Here is a 25,663-nt window from a genome sequence, read left to right on the forward strand (position 1 = left end):
GGGCCCTGGGGTTTTTTTTTTTTTTTTTTCCCGCAGAAGCAAAGCTGGAGAATCCCAGCTCTGGCTGGGGTGGGCACCGTCTGGGATTTGCTTTTCAGTTACACAGCTTTCTTATCATAAAAGAGAGTTGATGGCAGAGGGGGGCTGGGAGGTTGCCTTCACAGAAAAGGAGAGTAATCTTCTTGCAGATCAAAGTGTTGGGGTTCACGGCCCCAACTTGAACAAAGTTGGCATCGGTTTTTTGAAAAGGGAAACGATAAAAGCAGAAAGGCCTTTGGCTTTCAGGGGACGAGGGTCCTGGTGTCCCGGAGGCCCCGATCCCGTGCGGACATCCCCATAGCATGGAGCGGCCCGTCGCGGGGGAGTGGGGGGGTCTGGCGGCCTCGGGGCGGGCTCGGGGACCAGCCTGACGGGCTCCGAGCCCGTTGGTGCGTGTCTTCCGGGGACCGCGCCACGTTCGTGGCCCGCTCGCTTGTCAAGTATTCTGGACTTCGGGGTGTCTCATCCCGTTGGATTTGGGGGAAGTCGGGCAAAGGAGTCCGTGACGACAGAAACTTGTGAGTGCACAATTCGTCCTCACCGCCCCTGGCGCGCAAGGCTCTATGGGGTCAGGAGGCAGATGCCCCGGGTGACCCAGGAAGAGCCCTGGAGTTGCCCGTGCAGCCCCGCGGCTGGGCCCCGGCTCAGCAGCTGGAAGGAGGCCCCCGGTCACGGTGTCGTCCTCGGGCGCGGCATCTGGACGGCTCAGCTTAGCCCTCTGGCTGCCGCGTGCTGGACCTCTGTCCTGCGGCCAGTCCTGACGCCCTGGGGAGAAAAGCTAATCAGCCAGGCCCTGTCGCGGCCTCAGACAGGCGGCCCGTGGCCGAGTGCCGTGTCGGCGGTGGCGAGCGGGTGCTGCCCCGGGCCCCGCGCCCCGTGTTCCCTCTGTAGGGTCACCTCACCCATAAACGCGCTGCGGCCACGCAGCCCACAGAGCGCTTGCAGGAGGCGGCCTTTGGGTTTGGGTTTTGCTCTGAGGTATATAGTTGATTTACAGTGTTAGGTTAGTTTCAGGGGCATTGACATAGTGGTTCGAGAGCAGAAGGTGGTTTTTTTTGTTTGTTTGTTTTTTTTTTGTGGTATGCGGGCCTCTCACTGCTGTGGCCTCTCCCGTTGCGGAGCACAGGCTCCGGATGCGCAGGCCTAGCGGCCATGGCTCACGGGCTTAGTTGCTCCGCGGCATGTGGGATCTTCCCGGACCAGGGCACGAACCCGTGACCCCTGCATCGGCAGGCGGATTCTCAACCACTGCGCCACCAGGGAAGCCCCAGAAGGTGTTTTATAATGAGGCCTCTCATCCCTTCTCAAATGGTTCAGTCCTGCCACCCGCCCCGAGCAGCCGGGGTGAGTCAGGAGCCCCCGCCCGCCGGTCCTACCCCGCCGGCCGTGTGGCAGAGGCAACCCTCCGCCGCCCCTTCGGTAAGAGCCAGGCTGGGGCGGGGACACGTGGCGCCCCTGCTGTGCTTGCTGGAGTGCGCTGCCCCGCGGCTCAGGCTGCAAGAGGAAAAACAAAATTTCGTCCAAGTGGTATGAGTCTCCTGTGGCTGCTGTAACAAAGGGGCACACACTGCAGGGCTGGAAACACTAGGAACGTATCTTCCCACAGTTCGGAGGGCTGGGAGTCTGACATGAAGGTGTCAGGAAGGCCCGGCTCCCTCTGAAGGCTCTCGGGGAGAATCTGTTCCAGGCCTCTCTCCCAGCTTCTAGGGGGTGGTCAGCAACTCTTGGGCCTCCTTGGCTTACAGAGCATCAGTCCAGTCTCTGCTTCTGTCTCCACGTGGCCCTTTTTGTGGTATGTGTCTGTCGCTGTGTCCAAATGGCCCTTTTTTAAAAAGTCACCAGTCGTATTGGGTTAGGGGCCGCCCTACTTGGTGTGACCAATCTCAACTCATCACACCTGTTACAGCCCCGTTTCCAAATGAGGTCGCAGTCACAGGTACTGGGGGTTAGAACATCAACATATGTTTCTTGGGGGACACAGGAGACCATGTGGAGAAGACCTGCCCGATTTCAGAGCACGAGGGGAGCAAGATGTCACCTGCAGGCACCCGTCGGAGGCAAAGTGGGCCGAGCCGGGGCTCATGCAAGTCATGAAGCCTCACCCACGCCCCCCGCCCCCCGCCAGAAGCATCGATACGTGTTTTTGGAACTCACAGGGCTGCGATCCAAAGAGGAGCCTTCCCTGTGCCCCAACCGCTTCTAGAGCCGTGTCTTCTCAGCAGGCAGTTTTCACAGCAGCCCCCGTAGGTGAGAGACGGGGAACTGTGACTCTTCAGTCAAAAACGGAATGGGGTTAAGTCTCAGACGGCGCTGACACGTTGCGAAAAAGAAATGCAGCCTCCGGGGCTCAGGGCTGATCCACAGCATCACCCGCCTGGGACCCCGGCCCGGGAGCCTAGCACCCCTCTGTGCCCCGTACAAACAGCCCTGCCCTTTTCTTGATGGAGAAGTCAACTCAGAGGGAGGGTAAGCTTCTCCGCTGCCCCTCGTCTCTGCTGACGGCTGGGTTCCATCTTAATCACGCAAGGGGGCCGTGGAGCCATTCAGCGTCCTGGGACCGGGCTCGTTACCTGCGGGGGACGTCGCACAGCTGAGCAGCTCTTTCTGAGGATGTCAACCGCGCCGGGCTGTGATCCTGCCTCTCGGGGGCGGAGGGGGGAACAGGGGCAGCAGCCCGGCTGAGCTCAGGTCTGCACCCGCTCGGGTGGCCAGTGAGCCTGCAGTGATGACCATCTTCACCCTCCCACAAGCGCACTCCAGCGTGGCCTCGGAGCCGGGGGTCTGCACGGACCAGAACCGCCTTCCCCTGGGGACTGGGGACGGCAGTGGGGCCGGGTGAGGCGCCGGCCCACAGACACCCTCGGCACAGGCTGCACGCCCCTGAGACGCAGGCCTTGGGTTTCTCTTGGCTTTTTCCCCAGGAGGAAAGCGGGAGGATGGCCCGCCCACATTCAGGGCAGGGCCCGGCCTCGCCGAGCACGTGGGGGCTGCAGGAACACGGGGCGGCGTCTGAGGGCTCCGGGGTCTGTCATCTCCGCTTTCATCCCAAACAAATGGCCTTGACCACTGGACTGAGCCCCGGGAGGGGGGAGGCCGGGAGCGCAGAAAACGAAAGCAAAAACCAGCCCCAAACGGAGAGAAAAGACAAGGCGCCACGCCAGCTGCTCTGTCGGCCGGAGGATGCTGGTCCCCGTGGCGACGGGGCACAGAGCGCGGGCGGGACTGCCTGGCCGAGGCGGCAGGACCTCCCGACGCCGGGATTTTCAAGGAAGCGGTGGGCTCCAGCAGTCAAATCATCTTCACCGGTGGAAGCTTACACAGCCCTCCTGGGGACGGCGCGGGTCTGACCTGCACAGCGCGTGTGTGGGTGTTTGTACAAAAGAGGTTAAAAGCGGAAAAGAAACAATGACGATGCTACCTGAAGTCACAGACCAAGTTCTCACCGCTCAGACGTGTGTGTGTGTGTGTGTGTGTGTGTGTGTGTGTGTGTGTGTGTGTAAATGGGAGTTCTCGTTTACAAGGGCAACCACGGAAAGCGTTTGGTTGGCGGGTTTTCTTGGTTCCTTTTGTTACCCTTTTGCTAAATCTGTCTTCAAATCCCACCCCATACACGAAGCTGTCTTAAGCAGCTCGGATGATTTTCGCAAAGCATCAGGTGGAGGGAAGGAATAGCAGCACGCCAAGAAAGTAATCCTGAGGCTCTTTTTCCAAAAAGGAAGCAGGCGTATCATTCTGAGTTTGCAAGTGGCATAGCCACCTTGTCAAACCTCCAGACTCTACTGGTGAGGGGGGCAAGTCAGTAATAATAACAGCAACCACGATATGCTCCCAGTCGAAATCCAGTCCTGAGCTTCCCAGATGTTCTTCTACGCACAGATAGCCAGTTTGGAAAAACAGCTACGAAATACCGTTGTGATTTTCTTCACTTACAACATTGTAAACAGTCAGTAGATGAAAATGCAGCCTCAGACATTTTTCCAGAAGGCCACGGTCCAGCACTCATTTTCACCCACCCAATGAGTTCTTTTCTCCTCATTCCGTGGCCAATTGTTTTGCAGTACCTTTCAGGACATACTGTAGGCAACGTTTCTTTTTCCCTTTTCACCCAAATTCCCTCGCTTCACATAATACTCATAATTAAAGGGGACATAATAGTCCTCCCTGTTGAAGTACCATAATGGTTTAAGTTATTTCCCATTGGAGGAGGTTCCGGTGGCTTCTAGCTTGGTTTTGTGTTTTTGCAGCAACAGATGACACTGTGATGAATACCTTCAAGCTGTTTGCTTATGTCTAACTCTTTCCTTATGATAAATTCTCCAGAGGAGCCTTGCAGCTTAAAGGATGTGAATTTCCTTACGGCTCTTAACAATACAGTATAAATTGCTCTCCTGGAAGATGGAAGTTTATTTACAAACTGCGTGAGCTTCTGTGCTGGCCCCACCCCCAGGCTGGGGTTCTCACACAAGGCAGGAACAGGGTGAGGAGCAGGGTGTTAGACCCTCCCGCCACCCCCGCTGTGCTCCGTATTTGAGGTGGGGGGACTTCAAGTTCCTGCCAGAGGAGTTAAGGTGCCCATGTGGGCTGGGGGCCCAGGCGCTGCCGGCTCTCCTGGAGCAGACCCGACCTGCAGTCCCTGCCTGTGACCCCCTCGGGCCAGCACACTCGCCCCTGATGTCCGAAGGGCGCTTCCCTCCAAAACCACCAGGCTCCTTTTGTTCTGTTCTTTTGTTTTGTTTTGCTTTTGTTGCCGCAACCCGAGGCATGTGGGATCTTAGTTCCCCGACCAGGGATAGAACCCGGGCCCCCTGCATCAGAAGCGCAAGTCTTAACCACTGGACCGCCAGGGAGGTCCCCGTTCTGTTCTTGATGCCTTGATGTTAAGGAATGGAAAGCGGAGTGAGAGATCAAGCTCGCCTCTCAACGTGTGTGTAAGGGGAACAGTTGGGGACATCCTGAAAGTCTATCACAGGAGGCGGGATTGATGACCTTATGAGGTCCATCACGCCCGAGGTCCCAAGGAGGACTTGCTTTTTGATGAGGTCAAGCTCTTTGAAGCAGCAGCAGCGCATTTGTGACATGGTAGTGGAAAAAGCAAGTTGCCAGAGAGCAAGCTTGATACAATTCCATCCTTATTTAAAAGGACCTGGCCCGCTGTGTGTGTCCATACCTAGGAACGTTCTGGAAAAGTACCCCAGACTTAACAGAAGGCATTGCCAGATGTGAGATTTAGAGGAAAGAAGTGAGTGAAAGGGAACTTACTTCTTTTTACTTTGCTTCTGTGTTTTTTGAATTTTTTAGAATAAACGTATTTTGCTCGCATCATTTAAAAGAGATTTTCAGGAACTTCCCTAAACTGAAGATGCCATGTTTGCTGAGAGCTCAGTATTATCTCAGGAGGTCCAGGCAGGGTCTTCAGGGTTTAGCAAAGAGGCATCACTGGCTTTATGACTTATTCTTCTGTAACAAATAAGACCAGAGGGGTTTGTGGGATGCGAATGGGGTTGGGTTTTGTGCTTTTCGGTTTTGCTCCGATGAGGTCCCCTCAATCCACCGCCCAAGTGACACCAAGACCAAGGCGGCAGTGCCAGAAACAATCTTTGCTTTTCCCTTCAGGACCAGCTGTCCCTGTAAGTACAGTTTTTTGGATAACAGCAAGAAGTTGACATCTCGACGCGACATCCCCACTTATCCCAAGGTAAGGTGACATCCTGCCCCTGAAGAATCCGCAGTCAGCGTCCACAGCCTCCCACCCTCAACCCCCCTGGCCTCCCAACCCGGGCCCTGCCGTCTGCACACCTGCAAAACCAGCTCCCGCCTGGGCCCTGGGCTGTGGAACGCTCCACAGTGTTCCACCGGACACGGATTTCTTAGGCGGGATATATTTTCACTTTGACATTTGTTTAGCCACAGTGGTCCCAGACCAAGCTTACTGTGCCGAGAGATCGGAGCTCCTCCCCGGTGTCCAGCCAGCCCCCATCGCTGACTCAGTGAACAAACCGTTCTTACGTGCAAATGTTACTTGAAAGAACTTTCATTTTTAACTAAATTATTTAAAATCTGCTTCGCTGCGTCTCCTGTCCCTGAACAGTGTGTAGTTGTTGTGAGAAGTTTTGCTTTTCGGTCCCAAAGGATTTCTCAGTTACAAGAGAACCTCAGCCCTCGTTAGAGCAGCAGTGACCTGGGAACGGGGGTAGGGTTCTTCAGACAGCTGCGAAAGAGGGGTCCCCCATCTCACAACGCCTGCAGCTGGTGACTGAGCAGGACGCTGGCCCAACTGTTCTTTGCATACTCTCTCCCCCTGAGATTTGGGCTTCGCAGTGGCCCGGATCCCGCAGACAGGGCGCCTGGCCGTGCCCAAGGCCACCCCCCGCCCTTCCCACAGCAGCAAAGAACCTCGCAGAGCCTCCCTGCCAGGGGGTTCCCCAACTCGGATACGACAGACAAGCTAAGTAGTGTCCAAGGTTTTCACGTGGACACGAGTGCCCTGCCCCATAGGAATACGTGACCCGCACCTCAGGATCCTGCCCCAGGGAGTCACGGGGCCCAGCTTAGGCCCAGAACAAAAGGTGCCAGTCCTCCACAGTGGTTCCTTTTTAAAAAACAAATGGAAAGACCTAGGAGACGACTATACCTAATTCCAAAACACCGTGACTGTCTTGGCTCTAAAATCTGTTTCCTCTGACAATATAACCTAAACTCCGGTGTTCCGTAGAACCAGCGCCTGCCCCCAGCAAGCTGGGCTGTTATAGCCCACGGCTAAACCAGTGACAGCGTCCAAAAGCAAACCTCAAAATAGCTTCTTAGCCACTATTTGAATTTATGCCAAGTAAAAATTTTTTCCCTTGATTTCACTTTTTTTTTTTTTTTTTTTTTTTTTTTTTTTTTTTGTGGTACGCAGGCCTCTCACCACTGTGGCCTCTCCCGTCGCGGAGCACAGGCTCCGGACGTGCAGGCTCAGCGGCCACGGCTCACGGGCCCAGCCGCTCCGCGGCACGTGGGATCTTCCCGGACCGGGGCACGAACCCGCGTCCCCTGCATCGGCAGGCGGACTCTCGGCCGCTGGGCCACCAGGGAAGCGCTGTTGTATTTTTTAAAGTCATGTTTCTGGGGATGTCATCAGCATGCAGGAAAGCTCCCCTCCTGCAGTGCGGAGCGCTATGAAGTGTGACCGGCGTATGTGGTCACGTACCCACCACCACGGTCCAGGGGTGAACGTTCTGTCTCCCCCAGGCGCCCCCTGGTCCCCTGTGCGGTCATTCGTGGCGCTGTGCCCCGACAACCACTGGTAGGATGTCTGTCCGCATGGTCTGACCCCTCCAGAATTCTCGTGGGTGTAGCCTTTGAGAAGGTGCGCAGGTGTCCTGAGCGGGGGCCAGAGGAGAGTGGAGAAGGCACGGCCAGCCTTCGTCTCAACCCAGAGGCCCCCGTGCCTCTGCTCACACTGCTCTCCTGTCCCCTCCAGTACCTGCTGTCCCCCGAGACCATAGACGCCCTGCGGAAGCCCACCTTCGACGTCTGGCTCTGGGAGCCCAACGAGGTGAGTGCAGGAGCCGCCTGGGACCGGGACCGCCCTTCGGGGACCCGACGGGGGCGGCCCCATCGCTCTTCTCCTCGGCTGCTCCTCTGTCTTCTTTGTCTTTCAACTTGATTCTCCAGGTTTGCAGCCAAACTGCCCCTTGCCGGGCTCGGGAGGGGGCGTCAGAGCCAAGGAGGTGAGCGCGGGGCCTCGAGCCCAGGCTCTGGCCGCTCGGTGCAACCCCCTCCTCCCAGCAGCCCCCCGGGCTGCGTCCTGATCCCCGGGGGCAGCTGCCGAGCCTGCAGAGTGCAGGCCTCCCGGGCTTGGAGAGGATTTCAGGAAGGAGCTTCCACTGGGGGTGCGGCTGAGAGTGGGCGGCCCGGGCCGCCGTGAGGACTCGGGGACCCAGAGTGACGTTTTGCAGCAGCACATTTCTTGAAAATCCCCCTTGGGCTTCCCTGGGGGCGCAGCGGTTGAGAGTCCGCCCGCCGATGCAGGGGACGCGGGTTCGTGCCCCGGTCCGGGAGGATCCCACGTGCCGCGGAGCGGCTGGGCCCGTGAGCCGTGGCCGCTGAGCCTGTGCGTCCGGAGCCTGTGCTCCGCAACGGGAGAGGCCACGGCAGTGAGAGGCCCGCGTACAGCAAAAAAAATAAAAAATAAATAAAGTCCCCCTTTTGCTGAGAAAACACAAACATGGAGATCGGTTCGTTGTTGTTTAGTCTATGATATCAGTTATGCCTTCCTCTCTCTGAACCCGGAGAGAACAAAAAGTCCCTCCACGTGGACACGAGGCCACCAGAGTCGACAGACTCTTGCCAGCGTCTTGGTCACACGGAAGCCCGGAAAGGCCACCCGGAGGGGCTCACCCCACTTGGACGAGATCAGCAGACCGACTTCCCTGCGCTCCAGGAGAGGAACGGTGCACACGCTGAGCATTCGCCACCCAGGCCGGCCCCGCCTGGGCCCGGAATCTCCTGTGTGAACCACCTTCCCTGGCTGGTCTCCCAGGATGAGAAAAGCCCCAGCAAGAGGGGCCAGGAAAATGCAGATCCCGCCTCCACCCCGCCTGGTCCACCCTGAGAAGAGCCGCGCGCTGGCCGGCGCCTGAGAAAAGGAACGAGGTGACACGTGTGCCCCAAACCGTCCAACCAGCCAGCACGCAGGGCTGGAGCTGCAAGTTCAGGGGTGGGGGAGGCATCCTAAGTGTGCAGCTGTCACCTGCCAGATTGATGCATGATCAGAAATGGACGCGGTGGAGGGGACCATGGCAGGAAGAGAAGAGTCAGATCTTCCAGGAGAAGCATTAGGACCTCCCGTCCCCAAAGCTCCCGCTGAACAGGGGCCCCCGCTGGCCTGTCCACGGGCACGTGGACGCACAGGAGCTCAGAACGCGCACCCGTGCTTCCAGCAGGTGGACGAGCTCCGCTGCCGAGCACGTCTCACGCTCCCCAAAGACCTTTGGACCTCAGCAGCCCACAGGGAGGAAGAGCAAAGCTGGGGCCCTGATGGCGGAACCCCCGCCATTCCTGTCTCCTTGGAGCACAGGCCGCTTGCGGCCAGAGAGGGAACGCCACGCTCACGTTGAGAGGTGGAAGGATCCACGCCTCCGGGGTGCGAAGGCGGTCCCTCCGCCCTCGGGGTGTATGTGCAGCCGCCATCGGGGCGGGGATGAAAGCGGGGACCAGCCCCTGCCAGGGGGCTCAGCCCGTGTGGCCGTCTACCGGCCCAGGCCCTCGCCAGCACACCTGCGCGACCCCGGGCAGGCTGGCAGGGGTCCCAGTGCTTCCAAAAAGCACCTCGCTGCCCGCAGCGGCAAACCAGAGGTGCTCAAAGACGGGAGCCCTGGCCTCTGGGGCTGCCACGAACTCTGGAGTGCAGACAGCAAAGGTGAACAGCGACAGGGACACACCTGAAAGCTTCAACAGCCCTCCTGGCCCCCAGAACTGCGTCTGGCCACCCAGGAAGCAGCTCGCACCCCGAGAACATCAGGGCTCCCGGCTGGTGCTGGTTCACCTCTCTCCCTTCAAGGGGGGGTGACGCACCCAGCGTCACCCAGGGGCCCAGCGTTGTCTGTCGGCAAACCAGGCGGGGAGGTGACTTCCCACTGCTCCGCTCTCACGGGCTGACCTCTGAGCACCCCCACCCGACGCCGCGTCGGCCGAGCGCGGGCTTGCAGGCTGCGGGGCCTCTCGGTCGCCTCATGCGCCCTCCACGCTCAGCGTGGTGCAGCCGCCGAGCCCGGGGCCCGCGGCAGCGTCAGCGCGCGAGCAGATGCACAGACGCGTCACTCGCGCTCCGAAGCGGCCACATAAGTGGCACCAGATGGTTTTGTCTGCCGATCACCTCCGCCTCCCGACTCTGCTTTCACAGCAAATATTTTAGCTCCTCGGGGTTGCCCGCAGCTGCGACTAGGCTGGTGGGACGGGGAGCGGGGCCGTCGGATCCACAGGCCCCCCGACGGCAAAACCCTGGCTGGGCGCCCGTGCTGCCGGCAAAGCTGGGCTGGTCGGGGCAGCAGCCGGCCAGCAGCCTGGACTCCAGCCCTCCCGCTCTCAGCCGGGACCCTGCAGCCCCTTCAAGGCCCCCGTTTCCAAACTCTGGCGCCCGGTCTGCACGTGTGCCGTGCCCTCGAGGAAGAGCTGTGTGTGGTGGCCATCAAGGACTTTCCATCCGGGACACCATCCCGGTTCTGGGATGGGCTGGGGGCGGCTTCCAGCTTCCCCGGTGGATTCTCTGTGCGGCTGGAGAAGCCACCCGGCCGCCCTGAGCGCGTCTCCTGGCCGCTCTCGCTGCTGAACGTCCTTCTCCTGTGCCCGCAGATGCTGAGCTGCTTGGAGCACATGTACCACGACCTCGGCCTGGTCACGGACTTCGCCATCAACCCCATCACCCTCAAGAGGTGGCTGGTGAGTGTCAGGCCCCCCGTCCCCCCGACACACTTTCGCGGGAGTGGACGCTGGGCGCCTTCCTGATGGCCCCGGGCTCCCTACAGACGGAAGTGCCGCTTCCATGAGAGCCCTGCGGGGACGGTCAGCCAGCCTCTGCCCGCCCCCCCCCAAGCACTCTCTGCTCTTAGGCCCCCGCCCTGGTGAGCAAGAAAATAGCAAGAACCGGGGAGGGTCAAGCGAAGCAGGGTGTTCTGAGCAGCGCGTGCGTGTGAGCGAGCGTGTCGTGCAGGTGTGTACGTGTCGGGGGGGGTGCATGTGAGTGTACGTTTGTATTGGTGTGTGTGTGCGTGTGACTGTGTGTGAGTGCCGGTGCCTGCATGCTTGTGGGGCGTGTGCATGTGACTGCGTTTGTGTGATTGCCAGGGTGTGTGTGTGAGAGAGTGTGTATTTAGCAGCGGATCTTTCTTTTTTAAAAAAATTAATTTAATTTATTTTATTTATTTTATTTTCGGCTGCACTGGGTCCCCATTGCTGCGCGCGGGCTTCCTCTAGGTGCCGCGAGCGGCGGCCACTCTTCGTTGCGCTGCGCGGGCTTCTCATTGCGGTGGCTTCTCTTGTTGCGGAGCACGGGCTCTAGGCACGCGGGCTCAGTAGTTGTGGCGCATGGGCTTAGTTGCTCCGCGGCCTGTGGGATCTTCCCAGACCGTGGCTCGAACCCGCGTCCCGTTCATCGGCAGGCGGACTCTCAACCGCTGCACCACCAGGGAAGCCCCAGCTCTTTCTTTTTAATAAAATACTGCTCACAACCAGATGTTAAAAGCCTGTGGAGGGCTTCCCTGGTGGCGCAGTGGTTGAGAGTCCGCCTGCCAATGCAGGGGACACGGGTTCGTGCCCCGGTCCGGGAGGATCCCACGTGCCGCGGAGCGGCTGGGCCCGCGAGCCGTGGCCGCTGGGCCTGCGTGCCCGGAGCCTGTGCTCCGCAACGGGAGAGGCCACAACAGTGAGAGGCCCGCGTACCGCAAAAAAATAAAAAATATAAAATAAAGCCTGTGGAACGTTTGATGGCGGCTGGACACCCAGCGCCCCGCATGTAGCCCCCCAGCTCTCCCCCCAAGCTTCACGCCCCAGCGTGGCTCCCCTGGGGACACCTTCCCCAGGGTGGGATCGTGGGGGCCATGGCGTGGCCCCCGGGTCCCCTGGTGCTCACCCTCGGGAAGCGGGAGGGTAGTTGGATGAGGACCAGGTGGGGAGCAGGCAGTCGGCACCGGGAAGGAGGTGCCAGCAGCCGGGGGGAGGGGTGGGCAGCTGGCCACAGGGCGGACCCTCTCGTCTCCGCAGCTCTGCGTTCACGACAACTACCGTAACAACCCTTTCCACAACTTCCGTCACTGCTTCTGCGTCACCCAGATGATGTACAGCATGACCTGGCTCTGCGGGCTGCAGGTGGGTCTGGGGGGCCCCCGCCCAGCTTCGTCCGCAAGCAGATGGGTGCCCACCCCCGCCCCGCCCCAGGGAGACGCAGGTCCTCCCCCACCCGGCCGGCTGCTGGAGGGGCTTCACCCGCCTGTATCACCCGCTCCCCACCCGACTCCAGCCCCCTCCTCACCCCATCCCACTCTCTCTCCGATCCAGGAGAAATTCTCCCAGATGGATATCTTGATCTTGATGACAGCGGCCATCTGCCACGATCTGGATCACCCAGGTTACAACAACACGTACGTACGCGGTCTCTGTCTCTTTTTCCCTTGTAAAGGGGCCTCTGGGTATCAGAGGTGAGCGTTTCAGCTCCAACCCCCAGCCAGTTCCAAGCTGGAGCTGTCGGCCAAGGCCTCCTAAGCCCCCAGCTCCGGGAGGCTCCTGGGCCTCGCGGGGCAGGACCATCGGAGGTTACCAAACCCAGAGGGGCTGCCATGGCCCTCTGCGTCTGCACCGGCAGAGCCCCAACGGCAGCAGGACCTCCCTCCCCCGAAACAGGCAGGGACGCCTGCACACACGTGGACGGGGAGGGGCAGCCCTCCCCCCTCCCCGGTCTCTGGATCCCACTCCCCCGTGGGCAGCCTCCCCAGCCCGTTTCCAACAGGAACAAGGCAGAGGCAGGGGCTGTGACAGCAAGAGCAGGGCCGTGGACGAGCGGGAGGTGGGAGGGTCCAGGGCAGGCGTGGAGCCAGGAGGACGGGCCGGGCTTTGCTGGAACGCTGGTCCACTCCCGCCTCTGGGGCGAAGGCTCCCGAGTGCCACCCCACGCACCTGCCGGAGTCCAGGCCGGGTGGCGCTGGTTTGTGTTCCTAGTGACACGTTGGTGGTTCTGTCGAACTCGTGTATTTGCGCATCGAATATTGCCGGGTGGGCGATGATGCCAGGTCTGCCCGAGAAGCGTGCCGTCGTTTGTGAGGACCAGAGCGGATTCCAAGGTGTGGACGTTAGTGGCCCTCAGAGGAGGCGTCTCCGTGGGCATCCATCCCCTCGATTCACACTCGGGTGGCGTGCCCGAGCACAGGCCGGCCAAGGGCCGTGCCCACAGCAGCTGACGTGAAAATGCACCCCGGTCCTCCTCCACGTACGGAAAATGTTTGCAGGGTGTCTGACCATCTTGAGGGCACGTGACAGGGAGGGGCTGAGGCTTCTTGGGGACGTCCGCTGTTAGGACTATAACGACTTGGGGGTCTCTAGCTGGAGGGGCAGCGGAGAGCCAGGAGAGCCAGGAGGAGGGGCTCCTGGCCCGAGCGGAGTGCGGTCCCCTCCGTCCCTTCCGGCCTCCGTACACCTCCCCACCCCCCGCCAGCGCTGCTGCCCTGGCTCGAAGGTGCCTCTGAGTGCGGGTGCCCGAGGGCCCTCTGCTCTCTCCTCCAACCCCAGGTACCAGATCAACGCCCGCACGGAGCTGGCCATCCGCTACAATGACATCTCGCCCCTGGAGAACCACCACTGTGCCGTGGCCTTCCAGATCCTCAGCCAGCCCGAGTGCAACATCTTCTCCAGCGTGCCGGCGGAGGGCTTCAAGCAGATCAGACAGGTGTGCGGGGTGAGGGCATGCCCACCGCAGAGTGGGAGGTGCCGGGGGGACAGTGAGCCCGACCAGAGGGTAGAAGCCCTCTCTCCCCATGCCTGAGGCCCCCAAGATCTCCCAGTCCCCCACCAGGGATCCTGGGGGACCGGCCCTCCTCCCCAACCTCCTCCAAGACCGAGTGGCGCCCCGGGAAGAGGTGTGTGCTTGACACACATGCACGGTGTTCCATGGACCTGCAGATCACGGCCACCATTTAATTGAACCCTTTGAGATCGGTCCTTTCTCATATCACAGCCCAGGAAAGTGAGGCTGACACAGGCGAGGTCACTCGCTCAAGGGAGCAGGCCCTGGACAGACACGTCTGCGGCATCCAGCCCGGCAGAACCCCAACCACTGTCCCCTAGGCCCTGCTCTTGTCCCCTGCAGCCCCACCACCCATTTCAGAAGAGATATTTCTGCTGTTCGGGGCACATTGGGAAGAGGATGAGGGAGGCCAGCTGACTGGAGTCAGATGCTTCCAACTCACCAAAAGTGAGACCCCCCACACACACACACACAGGAGGTCCCACTGAACATGGCCCTGTGCCCCATCCTCTTGGTGGGTTCAGGGGAGGGGCGATGTCAGAGAGATCTTGGAGGAATGAGGTGGGTTGAATGATAGCCACCCCCCCAACCAAAAAAAAAGAAGAAAGGTATGTCCTCTTCCTGACTCCCCAGGACCTGTGAACGAGTCTTTACAGGCATAATTAAATTAGGAGCTTTAGATAAGGTTACCTCGGATTATCCATGTGGATGTGAAATCCAATGACAAGTGTCCTCATAAGAGACACCCAGAGGAGAGATACAGAGAGGCCATGTGACAACAGGGGCAGAGACAGGAGTGATGTGGACACAAGCCAAGGAGCGCTGGGGCCACCAGAAACAGGGAGAGGTAGGGAATGGACCATCCCCGGACCCTTCAGAGGAGACACCTTGCTTTCAAGACTTGCGGTCTCCGGAACCGTGAGAGGACGCCTTCCTGCTGTTCCGTCCCCCAGCACGTGGCACTTAGCACGGCAGCCCTGGGACTCGAACAGGAGCCGCGTCCGCCGCGTAGGAGGAGCCACACGCTGCGTCTGGTCCGTGTCTCGGTGGCCTTGCTCCAAGATGCACTAGAGCCCATGGCCAGGACACACGCCCCTCCCTCCAGGGGAACTGATAGCTTCACCTTATCAGACAACAGCAGCTTCGTTCCCCATCCTTCCAGCTTCCAGGAAGTCAGAGCTCAATCAAGGCTTAATTACCGGCCTTGTTGAATCACCGATTCCTGGTACAGTTATCTCCCCTTTATCTGCTGGCTTTCTGGCCTCCCTTCCACGTTTATGGAACCACCCAGCAGGCACGTGCTACATGTTGTTCCATTAGCTGTAGTGAGTCTTTCTGTGAAGCAGGTAAACGGGCAAATCCTGAAGAAAGGACCCTGCCTCGGTGCCTCCCCTGATGGCTGCCGGGTGAGGAACCCTGCCAGGGACTCAGCCCAGAGAATTCAAGCAGCTGAGCCCCTTTGTGCGTGGAGTAGTCAGAGCAGCGCCCCGCTCCTGCTGGAGGAGCCGCACCCCAGTGGACGGGGCCTTCCTCACGCCACCCGCCACAGGGACACAGGGCGATCTTGCCCCAAACACCTTACCGACATTAACACTTGCTAAGGGTAAAATCCGTTGTCCCAATCTTTAATAATATTTCGTCCTTGAATGCTTTGAGGGATAACTCATCATAGGAATAGATCCTTCACTAATAATACAATTAAATCTTTACTGAGAAATTGCACACTTCAAAAGGCCAGTGATGCCCCCCCCCCATTTTTTATCTGTCTTGACTGATTTGAGCTCTGTATTTGATGTTTGTGGTGGTGTTTTCTTGGAAAAGTAGAACACCATACTTAGCACAGAGGTGTGTTCTGTAAATGTTTGTAGGATGGATGGATGGATGGATGGATGGATGGATGGATGGATGGACAAGTGGGTGGGTGGATGGATGGATGGAGAAGTGAACAAGTGAATGGATGGACGAATGAGTGAACAAGTGAATGGTTGGATAGATGGGTGGGTGGATGGGTGGATGGATGGATGGTTGGATGGATGGATGGATGATTGGATGGGTGGATGGATGGATGGTTGGATGGATGATGGATGGATGGATGGTTGCGTGGATGGATGGATGGATGGATGGATGGATGGTTGGGTGGATGGATGCATGATTGGATGGATGGATGGTTGGGTGGATGGATGCATGATTGGATGGGTGGATGGATGGATGATGGATGGATGGATGGTTGGGTGGATGGATGGATGGATGGATGATTGGATGGGTGGATGGATGGATGGTTGGGTGAATGGATGGGTGGATGGATGGATGGATGGGTGGGTGGATAGGTGGATGGATGGATGGATGGATAGTTGGGTGGATGGGTGGATGGGTGGATGGATGGATGGATGGATGGATGGATGGATGATGGGTGGATGGATGGATGGTTGGGTGGATGGATGGATGGGTGAGAGGACAAGTGGATGGATGGGTAGACAGATAAATTGGTGGGTGGATGAGCGGGTTGATGGCTGATCATGTTTCAAATTATGTTATTTCTCCTAAACCAATACTGGATTAACAAGGTCAAAATATTTGTATTAAAAAACTTATTTGGGGACTTCCCTAGTGGCCCAGTGGTTAAGACTCTGCACTTCCAATGCAGGGGGTGCGGTTCGATCCCTGGTCAGGGAACTAAGATCCCATATGCCACGTGGCACGGCCAAAAACAAAACAAAACAAAACCGCCTTTATTTCATCCTTACCTACAAATTCGTTAATAGAAGAATGCTATTATATGATCAGACTTTGATCACTCCCAAGCAAGATAAGCACATATAATCACATACAGATTAGATAACAGGAAAAAAGATACTCTTGGAAAATAGGTCACTGACCTCCAACAACAAGCTCTGGAAGGAACAGGCCATATATCTAAATTACCAAATCAGCGGGAAGCATCTGTCCTTGGCTGAAAGCGGCTGGAGTTCTCGAGGAGACACACGCTGAGCCTGCCCTCTGCAGGTGAATGGTCTTGGCGGCCCGATGCGCTGCCTTCTCCAGGGACACAGCCTGTGCCCGGCAGCCCTGGGCTCACTCCCCAGCCTCTCTGGCTCTCAGTGTCTTTATAAAAACGAGGACAGTGGTTCTTAGACCCGCCCGTGGCATTGGCACGAGGCCTAGATGAAGTGGTAGAAGAGCAGAGGGTTCCACGCAGGGCGGGCGCTCACTGAGTAAGTGTTGGGACCGTGCCCCGCGTCAACACTTTGCTGTCACTTCCCAGGGGATGATCGCATTAATCTTGGCCACTGACATGGCGAGGCACGCGGAAATCATGGATTCTTTCAAAGAAAAAATGGAGAGTTTTGACTTCAGCAACGAGGAGCACATGGCCCTGGTGAGCGGCGGGCTTGTCTTCCCTCTTTGGGGGGCTGGTGAGTGGGCGCCGCCCCCCAGCTCAGACCGGAAACCGGAACACCAAAGGGAAACGTGTGACCTCGCCTCGCGGCGAGGTGTCGGTAAAGCCGGTTCTCAAAGTCTCAGCACTTCACAGGGAAAGCCCCCCGTCACCCCAGTAGGACCCCCTCTCCTAGTTAAAGTCACCCCTTTCCCATTGCCCCATCTCATTCAGATTTGAAGGTTGTGAGTAGGTGAAGGTAAGCCTGCACACGGAGGCCCGGCCGGTGCAGGGGAGTGCCGGGCTCGGGAGCAGAGGGCAGAGGGCAGAGCCAGGGCCGCCTGGACATTTGTGTGACTGTCCACCCCCCCCCGGGCCGGGGGCGGCAGAGGCGGAGTCCTGCCCCGGATGCCCCTTGGACCAGCCGGCAGGACTGTGCTTCCCACCCCTGCATCCCTGCCCGGGGCCGAGGCCGGTGGGCGCCCTCCCTGTTGTTATGTGAGGACCCCCTTCTCCCCGTGTCTCTAACACCCCTCTTCAGTGCTCTGGGGTCCCAGCACTCTCCACTCGCTGGGGGTTTTTCGTTATCTTTTCAACCTCTGCCTCCAGACTATTAATACCGTCTGTCTACATTTTTTACATACTCTCAACATCAAGAAGATACTTTGAGCTTTGCAGTGTAGTTTGTATGACAAAAACGTCCGTGTGTTAAAGGGGCTTTCCTACTACTCAGGCCCCTCCAGGAAAGATTCTGAGCCTCGGGGGTGCGGGGATGCCCCGTTTTCCCCCTGCAGCGGGAAGTATGCCCTCGCGGGGGGCAGGGGGCAGCCATGCTGGGTTCCCCTCCGCCAGCATCACCCGCCCTCCTTCCCCGCCGGCCGGTGATGGCGAGTCCAGACGCCCAGCGCTGTGGGATGTGTCCCGTGTTGCACAGCTGATTCCAGATCTCTTCTTTCAGCTGAAGATGATCCTGATAAAATGCTGTGACATCTCTAACGAGGTCCGTCCGATGGAGGTGGCGGAACCCTGGGTGGACTGTTTATTAGAGGAGTATTTCATGCAGGTAGGAGCGTCACACACAGTGTCACACGGCGTCACGCAGCGTCACGCCTCCTGGGCTCGTAAGCCCCTTAACTGGGTTCCTGTTGGAAGCGTGGCGGACGGGCCAAGGTGGCCGTCAGCATCACCGCCCCCGGAAGCCTTCCCAGCAGGCGCACGTGTAATTTGAGACACGAAAGACAGGGACCAACAGGAAGAGCTAATGTCGAGCTGTTACCACATCAGTGCCCCTGTTACCACTAGTGAAACCCCCTCCCCGGCCGCCCCCCGCACGACCCTGCAGGCCCAGCGGGCACCTAGTTCGCATGTGCGGCATCCCCGTCTTCCCACGTGGTCACTGACGTGCATGAGGCAGGTGGTTCCGTTGGCGTATTAGCTGTTTCTCTCTTCCTCTCCGACGATGGTCCTGGAAGCTCCCAGATTCCACGGGTGTTTCTTTCTTTAACGTCGTGTCCTCTGCCTTCCCCGTAGAGCGACCGCGAGAAGTCGGAGGGCCTTCCCGTGGCCCCTTTCATGGACCGGGACAAAGTGACCAAGGCCACGGCCCAGATTGGGTTCATCAAGTTCGTCCTGATCCCGATGTTCGAAACGGTGACCAAGGTGAGCGACCGTCACCACGAGCGGGTGACCCAGCAGTGATAAATACACGTGCGCGCGCACACGCACACACACGCTCGCGCTCACACGCTCACACGCACACACACGTGTGCAGTGGCCGCCTGCCCGACGCCCACCCGAAGCCCCCATCCATCTTAACACCCGCGCGTTCGAAACAGACTCCCGCCTCCTGGCCTCCCGCCCGCCCCACGGGCAGCGACCAGCAGCAAAGCCGCCCCGTCCTCGGCCACCCTCCTCCATGGTGTCTCTGGCCCCCCCCCCAGGCCCCCACTTACCAGGGCACCCGCCAAGGCCCTGTCAGCCTTTCAACTCCGCCTACAGAAGCCCCTCTAACCTGCCCCCCACCCCACCCAGCACACGGCTGACACCAGGTTAATCCTCTGCCGCCTCTCTCCCGAACCTTCCATGGCTCCCCACTGCCCCCAGCACAGGGCACACAGCCCCGCCTCGTTGGGCACAGCCCCCCGCCCTCCCAGGCCCTCCTGTCTTGCAGGACGGCCCTCGGCTCCTGGTCCTGCCTTTCTTCAAGCCTCCACCTCTGAGCCCACCCTCCTTGGCCTGGGCGCCCCATGCCCTGCTCAGCAACCTTCCAGAACGCCCCCAGCACACCCTTCCTCAAGCCCCGTGGCTCCGTTCCTCCTAGAATTTGTCTCCCTGCCTGCAGCTTCCTTCCTCGGGCTGCGGGGTCTTCCCCGTGGGCACTGGGTGCCAGGGCACAGCAGGGCAGTGGTGGCTCCCACAGGGGGCAGGAGCAGGGCTGGGGAAGCACAGGAAGCACGAGGGGCCGAGGGCCGTGTGCGCAGGGCTCCCGGGGGCTTGCCGGGGGCTCTCGGAGTGGGAGGCGAGCCCCTCGGACCTGAGTCTCAAAGGTAAAGGCGCTCACCAGGTGGACCCGGGGCGGCGGGAGCCGCAGGGCCAGGCCTGAGCGCGGAGTGAGCGGAGGGGGCCTGGGCCACGCAGCGGCGGGACGGCGGGGAAACGGCCTCACCCCTCCCGCTCCGGGGCTGCCAGGGCTCTAGCGGGCGAGGTTGGCGTTTGGAAGATGAGAGTCTGCAGGGTGGACAGTCGGGGGTTGCTTCAAGCGGAGAGCAGGGGGTGGCTTCTGCCAGGTCCGCGAGGACAGCGTGAGAGCGGGAAGCAGGGACCTGGAAGGGGTGGGTGGGCGGTGAGTGGGGGCTCTCCCTCCCCAAGGGCTCCCGGGACTCACTGGCCAGACGGCTTCAAACCTCGGGCACCTTGGATTCCGCCGCAGACGAGACCCAAGAGGGTCCAAAAGTGCCCCTTGGACAGAAGCACATTTCCTGTGCGGCTTTTCTCCCGGGACGCACGGGAGCTGGCACGGTTTTGCTCACACGTGCTCTGTGAGGATGGCCAGCTGCTGAGAGGGCCTGTTTGTTCCCCCACAGCTCTTCCCTGCAGTGGAGGAGCTCATGCTGCAGCCCCTGTGGGAGTCCAGAGATCGCTACGAAGAGCTGAAGCAGATGGACGACGCCATGAGGGAGGTGAGCCGGGGGACCGCGCGGCCCCGCCACACGACCAGGGGGGGGCCCTCCAGACGGGAGCTCGTGCGTCCCACGGAGGAGAGGGGTCAGTCCTCGGGGAACTCGCGGCGGGGAATGCACAGAGCCTCAGGCAGAGTCGGTGCCCCGTGGCCGTGACCGCCCGCGGCAAATCCAGAGCATCACAGGGCCTTGGCTGCCCGCATCCCCTCAGGGCGGCGCCCTGGCCCCGTGCAGGTCCCCCACCTCCTCCCGGGGCGGACCCTGTGCAGAGGGAGGGCGGCGGAAGAGATGCTCCCCCTGGCACGGGAAAAGCCACCACCACGAGCCGGCTGCAGGGCTACCGCGTGGCACCTTGAGGGGGGTCTGGGTCTGGCTCTCGGCCGCCGTTGGGCTTGATCCTGTGTTTCAGGCAGGTCCAGTTCATAGGCTCAGAGCTGGGGTAGAGGTTTTCAGAGAAGCCCCAGAAGCTGGTCTGGCCAAGGCAGGACCCCAGTGTGTGCAGATCTGCTTCAGGTCCCCCTGCCGCTTGGGGTCCCGGGACCTCAGTCCGTGACGTCCAGTCACTTGGGTGTGGCCTCCCTTCCGTCCACCCTCCCACCCGCCTCTCTCCGGGGCCCGTCCCTGCTGCCTCGGGCTTGGTCCCCCCCTGGCCTTGGCCGGTGTCCCCCCCGCACCCACCCAAGGGCCCCCTTCTGTACCATTTGTCCTCACTGCGGGCGGGGCCCCACCCCACCCCACCCCACCCCACCCCACCCCACCCCACCCGTCTTTGTAGCCGGGAACTCCCGCCCGCCCCGCTGAGCCTCGGCGCGCTCTCGACCTCCTCTGTGTACAATGTCGCACACGCTGTGGCGCTCGGTAAACGCTTATGGGTCGATGGGCGGGCCGGGCCGGCGGCCGATTCCCCTACTTGGATTCTTCTCCCAAGAAGTCGCAGACGGGTCCTGAAGCTCCAGGAACCTAAGAGCAAATGGTGCAGACAACAGACGGAAGAGGCGGTGTCCCCCTGCCGAGCCCCCTGCCAGGAGGGCTGAAGGGGCCTGACTCCCCAGGGTCAACTGAGAGCCATCGCTGCGAAGGCCTCAGTCTCCAGGTCCCAGGCCAGCCGCCCAGAAGGGCCGCTAGGACCCTCCGGGGCCCCTTCCTGTTCCCAGAAAGAACAGACCCACAAAAGAGGTGAAAGGGCCTCGGACTCCGCACCCGCATCCACCAGTGCGCTGGCGCTGCACGTGCGGCCAGCACGACTGAGAGGACAGTGGCCGCGCACAGTGACCCCTCTGACCGCGGGGAAGGCGGCCCGCGCAGAGCTGGTGTCCAGGAAGCTCCCCCAGGCTGTAGACCCCAGTTTCCTCCCACGTCTTAGCATCTGCAGCCCCGGGAAGGTCTTGAGCAGACAAGCAGCCACTCGCTCACTGCTTCCTGGAGCCTGATTTTTGCCTTCCGTATACTCTGTCCTGGTTACAGCAGAAGGCTGGGAGTCTGACCCCTGAGAGCGCCATGTCGAGAGAGAAGAGCAGAGACGGGGGGAAAAGTGAAGGTAACGCTGTTCCGAATGATGTCTCCGTGTACACGGTAGCGCAGACCGAGATGGGGACGGCGTGGAAATCTGGAAAGGAAGGAGGATGGAGGGAAGGAAGGGAGAGAATCTGAATGTGTGAATGTTTTTAACTGAAACGTTTCTTCCTGGCATATAACCTTTACAATTAGGCTCTGAAAGAAGGGGCCGTGCCTTAGAAAAAGGTCAGTGATTGGCATAGGTACTACTTACAAGGAAAAGCACTTTTGAAAAGCTTTTCAAAAATAAAGTCTCTGCTTATGTCGCTGCAAGCACTTCCTGCACACTTGCATTTAGTCCAGGTAGAAGGCAAACCAGCCCATTCGGCCTCCGCGTGCTGAGGTCACACCGCACACGCTTGGGAGATCCTCGCTTATAGAGCCGTCGGGGTACGGGGCATGAGAACTGGGTTGGTTTTACAGAGGAGAGGTGCCAGGCCCTGGCGTCCAACAATCCTTGTTCTGAGTCCGGGCTTTGCTAATTACATGCTGAGTGACGTGCACAAGCGTCTCAACCTCTCTGAGCCGCAGAGCCCCGGTCTCTAAACCAGAGGCGATGACCCCCTTCCTCTTGTTTCAGTGATTAAATGAGCAGAGTGCTGGGACGGAAGTGCCCGTTGTTCGTGTGTGAGCCTGTGACATTTGCGGCATTGCCCGCACACTTCCGACCCCCCAATCACAAACCAGCCGTCTTTTTCCTTTTCCAAGCGGACCATGCCTGAAGAGAGCAGAGCGCTGTGGGCTGCTGTTCTGGACCCGGCCGGCTGGGCTCTGCAAGATCGTCCCTGCAGGGAGAAGTGGTCCTGAGCATCCTCCACCGTGAAATCATGTTTTCTAAGAACCATTTTGTTCACTGATACACAAAAAAGGACCTCACGATGCTGTACAGAATTTTTATTTTTAAACTGTCTTTTAAATAATATATTCTTATACAGAAATGGGCGCTGTCCTTTTTCTTTGGTAGTGCCGTGTATCCCGGGCTGCTTCTGCTAAACCACAGGAATCTCCCCCGTTCCGCTTCCCACGGGGAGACAAAGGACGCTGGGCTTTCCTCACCCGTGTGTCTCGGGGTGACGGCCTGCGTGGCGTGCTGCGTGCCTCCGTGCAATTCAGCATTAAATGTCAGACCGGTGCCCGGAGCGCGGGGCCGCGCGTGTCCTGTTTGTGAGCTGCAAGGGGGACGTTGGGGGCTGTGTCCAGGGACGCGAGGCCGGAGGCAGCTCGGTCAGGCTGCAGGCAGCATGTGAGCCCAGGAAATCCTCGCGGGGTACCAGCTACCACACGCTGGACCGTTTCCAGCATGGGAATTCCACGTTAAAGTGGGCACATAGGCAGAGGAGCCGCGTTTACTCAGCACGTTTCAGGGCCCCCGTTGCAGGGGATGAAGCCGCCCTCCTCTTCCTGCCTTTGTTTTAGGGACAAGCACTGGGGACGTCCTGGGTGGCCCTGCGCCCACAAGGGGAGACCCAGCCCCAGGCTAGTTCACAGTCGGGCTTCGCCGGGTTGCACACGCCTGAGCTCTCGCCCAGAACCCCCTCCCCGTGAGCGTTCAGACTCCTCAGTGCTTCCCGGGGCTGTGAGCTCCATCTCTGTCCCCCCAAAAGCATCTGCTCTAAAAACTGACTTTAAAGGCCGTCAGCATAATCTGAGCTCTGTGGACATTTCGTTTGCATGTTGGTTCAGTTTCCTCAGAGCATCTATTCCCTCTTGGTGAATTCCAGAATATTACTTCCCATCTTTGAATAATTCATTTTTGAGCTGTGAAATGTTCCGCCTCTTCTTGAATTCAGTTCAATATGGAGAGGGGGCTTGGGTTCCGCCTCTCTTCTTATTTTTTTCATTTTCATCCTGCTAAAGCCAGTACATACCGCAGCTTTGGCTAAAGTACAACCCAAATTTAGTAGGTGTTTGGATATTGATGCCTTCAAGCTACACGTCATCCTATACAGACACTTTATCACCCGCCCTCCCAATCGGTGAGGGAATGCGCTGAATGGTGCCTTCTGTCTGCTGCGTTACGCTGAATGCCTACCTCACCAAACTCTGCCCCTGATCAAGCTTCAAACAATGATTACTGAATTTAACACTCATGCACGCACAAACACACATGCACGTATACACACAGTCACAGGTCCACACACATGTCCACACAGGCATACACATGTATCCACACATGCGTACACACATGCTTACATATACACGCAACCACCCGTAGGTGATACACACGTCGACACACGCACACATACTTACATACACATGTGCAGTCACGCATATGCACAGGTGTCCACGCACATAATGCTTCTGTGCACTGTACACATGATCATAATACACACGCATGAGCATGTGATGATGCATAGGCACATGTGTGCACACATATTGCATATACACAATCACACGCATGTGTCCACATACACAATCACACGTGTACATGCATGTGTAGACATGCACACACTTATATACACGCATACAGGCAATCGCACATACACGTGTGTGTACACATGCACACGCACACGAACACACTTCATCTGCATTACTGGGTTAGGTTATACCAAGTCCTGGGACAATGAGATCAACAAACAAGAGGAGAGACCGTCCTGGCAGCACCTGTGACAGTCCGGGTCCTTGTGAAGCCAGCCTGGTCCCTTTAACAGGATCCCTTAGAGCATCAGTATCCCACTGAAAGCTGTCCTGAACCTTCTGCTTCAAAAGCGTTTCCATGGGCTTCCCTGGTGGCGCAGTGGTCGAGAGTCCGCCTGCCGATGCAGGGGACGCGGGTTCGAGCCCCGGTCCGGGAGGATCCCACGTGCCGCGGAGCGGCTGGGCCCGTGAGCCGTGGCCGCTGAGCCTGCGTGTCCGGAGCCTGTGCTCCGCAAAAAAACGCATTTCCACACTGCAGGTAGCTCCTCCCCCATCAGCAGGGCCCGGGGACCATGAGGCCCCATCCCGAGTCGCCTCTCACACGGGACGTCCCTCCCTGCAAGTCGCAGAAAGGCTGCCAACCGCCCCCCTGCTGCACAGACCAGCCCCAGAGCCCATGGACAGGGGCCCCATCCCCCCGGGTCAGCCTGCACACCAGCACCTGGAAGGCCTCCTGCCCTGGGGATGGTCTGGATGTAAGAATCCAGGAAAGCAAATGATGACCCTCTGCTTGGCCAAACTCAAACCTGAAATGTCACCTTCAACCACCTGGGTACGAATGGGGAGTGTGTCAGTCAGCTCTTGCTGTGTAACAAACACCCTAAAACTCAGTGACTTGAAACAACAACGTGTATTATTTCTCAGGGCTTCATGGGCTGACTGGGCAGGATGGTTGGTCTGGCCCAGTTCAGCTGGAGCTGGTTGGTCTACATGGCCTCGCCCACGCATCTGGCAGTGTCTGGTGTCAGCTGGAGTTGCAGCCACACGTGTGTCTGTCACCACGTGGCAGGTTAATAAAATGTGGCTTATTCATGTGGTGGCAAAATGGTCCCAGCAGCAAGAAAGCATAAGCCCCCGGGGGCCCAGGCACTTTTCAAGTCTCATCAAGTACCACAGTCACGGTGTCCCATCCGCCACAGCAAGTCCCTTGGCAAAGCCTAGATTTAAGGGGTGGAAAATAGGCCCCACTTCACGACAGACGGAGCTGCAAAGAACGTACGGCCATTTGCCGTCTACGAGAGTGGGTATGACCGTGGAGTCAAACACAGCTGGCATCGTTCTCCAGTCTCCTCTCAAGGCCTGTTTCCTCCCTGACCTCCACGCTCCCCACCCCATTAGTGTTTCTAACCCACCCAGGAGTTACTTGATTTCCCATGAAGAGCAGCTGAGACGTTATCTTCACGTCCCGGTGCCGTGATCCCAGAACGCCTGTTGAAGGGCTTCAACCTAAAAGCTCTTGAAAGCTTCCCCAGGGCCCTTGGAGCGACTGCCGCAGGCCCACTGTGGGCTCTGCTAACAGCACCCCCACCCCGATGGGTCTGCTTGTCTCAACCCGGGGAATCGGGCAAGAATGACACCCAGCTGGCCAGGCCTTGTGAGCGG

General features: G+C 59.1%; 1 protein-coding gene across 4 annotated transcripts in view; it reads left to right on the top strand.

The window, feature by feature from the left end:
• The window catches only part of PDE9A (phosphodiesterase 9A), a 103,901-nt gene extending 80,496 nt beyond the window's left edge, over positions 1 to 23,405 (top strand). For 2 of the 4 annotated variants that reach the window (XM_067035184.1, XM_067035183.1), the window contains exons 5-16: positions 5,653 to 5,734; positions 7,502 to 7,576; positions 10,375 to 10,461; positions 11,782 to 11,886; positions 12,076 to 12,158; positions 13,300 to 13,456; positions 16,797 to 16,910; positions 17,869 to 17,973; positions 18,441 to 18,569; positions 19,994 to 20,089; positions 21,554 to 21,626; positions 22,352 to 22,578. In XM_067035184.1, the coding sequence (XP_066891285.1) occupies positions 5,653 to 5,734; positions 7,502 to 7,576; positions 10,375 to 10,461; positions 11,782 to 11,886; positions 12,076 to 12,158; positions 13,300 to 13,456; positions 16,797 to 16,910; positions 17,869 to 17,973; positions 18,441 to 18,569; positions 19,994 to 20,089; positions 21,554 to 21,626; positions 22,352 to 22,365 (1,120 nt within the window). In that variant the 3' untranslated portion in view covers positions 22,366 to 22,578. Of the gene's footprint in view, positions 1 to 5,652; positions 5,735 to 7,501; positions 7,577 to 10,374; positions 10,462 to 11,781; positions 11,887 to 12,075; positions 12,159 to 13,299; positions 13,457 to 16,796; positions 16,911 to 17,868; positions 17,974 to 18,440; positions 18,570 to 19,993; positions 20,090 to 21,553; positions 21,627 to 22,351 lie in introns of all 4 variants that reach the window. The other 2 variants (XM_067035182.1, XM_067035181.1) reach the window with 2 other exon arrangements.
• The last annotated feature ends 2,258 nt before the right edge of the window (positions 23,406 to 25,663 follow it).

This window comes from Kogia breviceps, chromosome 5 (assembly GCF_026419965.1).
Source record: "Kogia breviceps isolate mKogBre1 chromosome 5, mKogBre1 haplotype 1, whole genome shotgun sequence".
In the NCBI taxonomy this organism is placed as follows: Eukaryota; Metazoa; Chordata; class Mammalia; order Artiodactyla; family Physeteridae; genus Kogia; species Kogia breviceps.